Source organism: Electrophorus electricus, chromosome 16, assembly GCF_013358815.1.
Source record: "Electrophorus electricus isolate fEleEle1 chromosome 16, fEleEle1.pri, whole genome shotgun sequence".
Lineage (NCBI taxonomy): Eukaryota > Metazoa > Chordata > Actinopteri > Gymnotiformes > Gymnotidae > Electrophorus > Electrophorus electricus.
The window spans coordinates 17,109,361-17,114,360 of record NC_049550.1 but is presented as its reverse complement, the minus strand read 5'-3'; the positions used below and the strand labels follow the sequence as shown (position 1 = coordinate 17,114,360).

At 46.0% G+C, this 5,000-nt stretch overlaps 1 protein-coding gene across 1 annotated transcript in view; it reads left to right on the top strand.

The window, feature by feature from the left end:
• The window catches only part of LOC113582852 (basement membrane-specific heparan sulfate proteoglycan core protein-like), a 6,836-nt gene extending 2,623 nt beyond the window's left edge, over positions 1–4,213 (top strand). The window contains exons 3-9 of the mRNA XM_027018866.2: positions 479–613; positions 799–974; positions 1,183–1,369; positions 1,781–1,891; positions 2,731–2,799; positions 3,377–3,640; positions 3,954–4,213. Coding sequence (XP_026874667.2) covers positions 479–613; positions 799–974; positions 1,183–1,369; positions 1,781–1,891; positions 2,731–2,799; positions 3,377–3,640; positions 3,954–3,958 — 947 coding nt within the window. The 3' untranslated portion in view covers positions 3,959–4,213. The remainder of the gene's footprint in view (positions 1–478; positions 614–798; positions 975–1,182; positions 1,370–1,780; positions 1,892–2,730; positions 2,800–3,376; positions 3,641–3,953) is intronic.
• The last annotated feature ends 787 nt before the right edge of the window (positions 4,214–5,000 follow it).

The window sequence follows — 5,000 nt, the reverse complement described above, 5'->3', positions numbered from 1 at the left end:
CTCTCTCTTCCAGATAATGTTAAGGTGTTCTCTCTCTCTTCCAGATAATGTGAAGGTGTTCTCTCTGTGTTCCAGATAATGTTAAGATGTTCTCTCTCTCTTCCAGATAATGTGAAGGTGTTCTCTCTGTGTTCCAGATAATGTTAAGGTGTTCTCTCTCTCTTCCAGATAATGTTAAGGTGTTCTCTCTCTCTTCCAGATAATGTGAAGGTGTTCTCTCTGTGTTCCAGATAATGTTAAGGTGTTCTCTCTCTCTTCCAGATAATGTTAAGGTGTTCTCTCTGTGTTCCAGATAATGTTAAGGTGTTCTCTCTCTCTTCCAGGTAATATGAAGGTGTTCTCTCTGTGTTCCAGATAATGTTAAGTTGTTCTCTCTCTCTTCCAGATAATGTTAAGGTGTTCTCTCTCTCTTCCAGGTAATATGAAGGTGTTCTCTCTGTGTTCCAGATAATCTTAAGGTGTTCTCTCTCTCTTCCAGATAATGTGAAGGTTGGACCAGATGGGTCAGTACTAACCATCGCTTTTGCCCGCCTCAGTAACCAGGGACAGTACCGCTGCATAGCAATCAATGCACAAGGAAAAACCACAATCACTGCATCACTTACCATCAAACGTGAGCACAGTCTGTGTATGTGTGTGTGTGCGTGTCCATAAGCATGCATGTGTGTATCCATGTGAGAATGTATGTAAGGTGTGTGAACATTTGATTATCTATTTAAGATGTGCTATGTAAATGTGCTATGTGTGTGTGTGTGTGTGTGTGTGTGTGTGTGTGTGTGTGTGTATTGGGGGTATCAGAGCCTCCCAAAGTGCGTGTAAAGCCCTCCAGCCCAGTGACAGTGAGAGTGGGAGGGGCTGTGTCTCTGGAATGCCAGGCCTCTGGGAGGCTACGCCCCTCCATCACCTGGCTTAAAGAGGAAGCAGGAAGAGAGACTACACTCGTTTCCACAAGAGACACCAGCGCAGTACTGCAGGTACTGGTTCAGTAGGCATGTGCAATCACGTATCTATGTGAGTGTGTGAGTGTGTGAGCAACTCTCAGTCTATATATATATATATGTGTGTATGTGTGTGTGTGTGTGTGTGTGTGTGTGTATCCTTTCCACTACTACTAATTCTGAACTATGAAGCTGCCGAATACAAACCAACAGTGAAACTCATTAGTGTTGTGTGTAAGTATAGGTAGTGGTCTCATCCTCCGCACATGCTGGGACATACGTCTGCCGTGCTCAAAGCAAGGAGGGCTCAGCTGAACAGAGGGTGGAGCTTAGACTGGCAGACGGAACCGTAGCGCCCAAGGCAACCGTCAGACAAGCGGACATGACGGCGGTGGAGGGTCAGACAGTGACCATGCACTGCCAGGCATCCGGTAACACTGCCAGACTTTACACACACTCGCGACAAAACATGCCTGACTTTTATGAAATCAGACTGAAGAATGCACAGGCACACACACCCTGAATAAGAATAAAGCTGCTGTGTAGGTAAGATCCTTTCCTCTTAGGAATCCCTTGGCTAAAGCATTCTGAACTACTGCTGTGTTTTCCCTCCTGAACTTATTTCAGCATATATGTATATATACTACCTAGCCACTGCCAGCACCTAGTCTTTTCTTCATAGTCGATTGGTTAGTCAGTTAAACCTGAGGTCAGATTTGGGTCAGTTCACATTAAACTCATTTGCATTCTGTTTGGGTTGGTTTACACTAATCTTAATCATTCGGTTTGATCCAGGTGAGGTGGTGGAGTAGTTGAATGAAAATGCTCTTGTCTTCTCCCAGGATTCCCCACTCCTGGCATTTCCTGGTCTAAGCTGCGTGCTCCATTGCCATGGCAGCACAGAGAAGAAGGAGGCACTCTGACTCTCACCAATGTGGGACGCCAAGACTCGGGTACAAGACCGTGGGGGTGGGGGTGGGTGTGGGTATGGGTGTGGGGGTGATTGAGGGTGTGGGTGGGGTATGGGTGTGGGTGTGATTGAGGGTGTGGGTGTGGGGGTGATTGAGGGTGTGGGTGGGGTATGGGTGTGGGTATGGGTGTGATTGAGGGTGTGGGGTGTGGGTGTGGGTGTGGGGGGTGATTGTGGGTGTGATTGAGGGTGTGGGTGTGGGTGTGGGTGGGGTATGGTATGAGTGTGGGTATGGTGTGAGTGGGGTATGGTGGGTGGGGTATGGGTGTGGGTATGATGTGGGTATGGTGTGGATGGGGTATGGTATGAGTGTGGGTATGGTGTGGGTGGGGTATGGTATGATGTGGGTGTGGTGTGGGTGGGGTATGGTATGAGTGTGGGTATGGTGTGAGTGGGGTATGGTATGATGTGGGTATGGTGTGGGTGGGGTATGGTATGATGTGGGTGTGGTGTGGGTGGGGTATGGGTGTGGGTATGAGTATGGGTATGGTGTGGGTGGGGTACGGTATGAGTGTGAGTATGGTATGAGTGGGGTATGGTATGATGTGGGTATGGTGTGGGTGGGGTATGGTATGGTGTGGGTATGGTGTGGGTGTGGTTGGGTGTGGGTATGATGTGGGTGGGGTGTGGACAAGGATCTAACAATAGTAAGGTCATGGGTTCAGTCGTCATGGAGAGCACATATGTAAGTTGCTTTAACTGCTGTGACTTTAATGTGAAACAAGACTTTTATGCATCTCTTTCTTTCTCTCTCTCTCTCTCTCTCTCTCTCTCTCTCTCTCTCTCTCTCTCTCTCTCTCTCTCTCTGTCTCTCTCTCTCAGGTCAGTACATCTGCAATGCCACAAATTCTGCAGGCTACAGTGAGGACTATGTGCAGCTGGAAGTAGACAGTAAGTCAGTCTTCACATGTCTAAGATTCACACAAACACAGACACAGTGCATTTGTGTCATTTCTAAACATACAGGACTGATACGTGGACAACACCCTACAAGGCTGAACACAGTATGGTGATTTCAACCATGTGGCCCATGGTCTACTCACAGACGTTTGGCCCCAGATTCTCTAAACCGACTTGTGTAATAACAAACAATAAAAATGTCAAGGAAATGAATGTAATTCAAATACAACTGAACTGAAAGGAAAATATCATTCCTAGGCAGGGCTTTCCAGAGTAATCTAGCCAGGGCTCTCCAGAGAAAACTGTGTTATCATGGCTGACCCTTGACCAGCTCTGCATTCTGCTGTACTTTGGATTTGTTGACAATCGAGGCAATGTGGGTAAAATGTCTCACTGTACAAAGGGAGATTAAGGGAGAGTGGTAAAAGTGCATGCCACGATAGTAGAACAGAAAAAATAATTATATACAACCATAACCAAGTCTTAGGGGATCAGTAGGAGGGAAACTGTGTTTATAATGATGTCAACTGATTAACCTGATTTGTCTGTCTGTCCTCCCCCTGTTTAGCCCCACCCTACGCCACCACTGTTCCTGACCAGGTGACCGCTCGCCGTGGCGACAGCTTGCGCCTGCAGTGCATCGCCCACGGCTCTCACCCAATCAGCTTCCACTGGTCACGTGTGGGTGGAGCAGCGATGTCCTCGGGTGCAAAGACCAAGGACAGTGTGCTGTTAATTGGCCAGCTGAAAGTGAGTGACAGTGGAATGTACAAATGTGTGGCCAGCAATCACATAGGCAGCAGCGAAGCCCTGGCCATGGTCTCCGTGAAAGGTGAGCTGAGACCTTCGTTAGAGTTCATGTTTGTTCATTTAACCAGTGGCCCTGATGTGACACAACACTCAAGCAGTAGACTGTAGAGACACCAAGCTAAAATAAAGAAATAAAATTTAAATGATTTGTTCTTTATGAGAATTAAGCTAATGATTACTATCTAATGATATCTTCAGCTGTTTTTGATTAACCAAATTTCAGTTATTAAGTAGTTGTTCATGTATCAACATTACAAGGTCATGGAGGAAGTTTTAAATGTTTTTAAAACATAACAGTAAAAATCACAGCTCTTTTTTTCTCTCCTCTCCCGAAGTGTAAAGATTTAACCCCTTCTCCGAGACTGACGGCACGCAAGGACCTGATTTCACACCAGTACCCTGTAATATAACCTCTGACATACTGGCATACCAAGATGTTACATCACCTTTACATTAAAATACGTTCAGGTTTGGGATTATTAAAAGAGGAGAGGGTCCCCAAAAAACATGTTTTTTGTTTGTTTGTTTGTTTATGATATGAAATTCCTGTTTAACTTTGTAAAACTGCCGAGAGGTAGAACAGACCAGCATTTCTGGTTGCAATTCCCTGCTTTTGTGCTCAATAAAGACGTAATCAGCTTCTGCTCCAGCTGTGTATCCAGCTGTGGGTCCAGCTGTGGGTCCAGCTGTGTGTCCATGACCCTGCTCACCTTGTAAGGTGCTCCTCTACTGTTCACAGTCTAAGCAGAGCAATGACAAACTCATTCACATCTCACCTCACACACAGAGTTCAAGGAAACAAAGGTTTTTTGCACCATTCATAGCTGGTTTTTACTGAACTGTCGATTTGTCTGACTGCTGCATCTTGTAGGGTGACTGCTTTAGGTTACTGTTCAATTATGAACACGGCAGTCGCAGCTTCGCTTTCAGCCATACAGTGGCGCTCTTTTGCCTGAAACAGGAGATAAAGCTGTCCCCAGGAGAAAGTGCGTACTCAAAATGCTGCCTTTACTTAGCAAAGACACGTGACCACAGTTCTCCTTCTATTAAGTTATATCCTGCATCGAAGAGGCCTTAGCTCAGAGCATATGTCCTCATAAATGCTTCCGGCTCTTTTATAGGGCTTTTAGTCTGGGAGACTTTGCGAGTAGGGCGAAGTTAAGAATGAGCTAATGATGTCATCTGGAACATCTCTACAGAGCTATCTTGATTACTGGCTTAGGGCTTTGCTCTCCCGTCCCCAGCATCCCACCTTTCTCAGCATTCCGCGAGTGAAATTCCCGAAACCTGAAAAATACACTGAAACCAAAAAGCAGCAGCAGAAGGTTTTATCAATATACTGTCATAACAATATTGTCACAACAGTCTGTAGCTGCACAGAC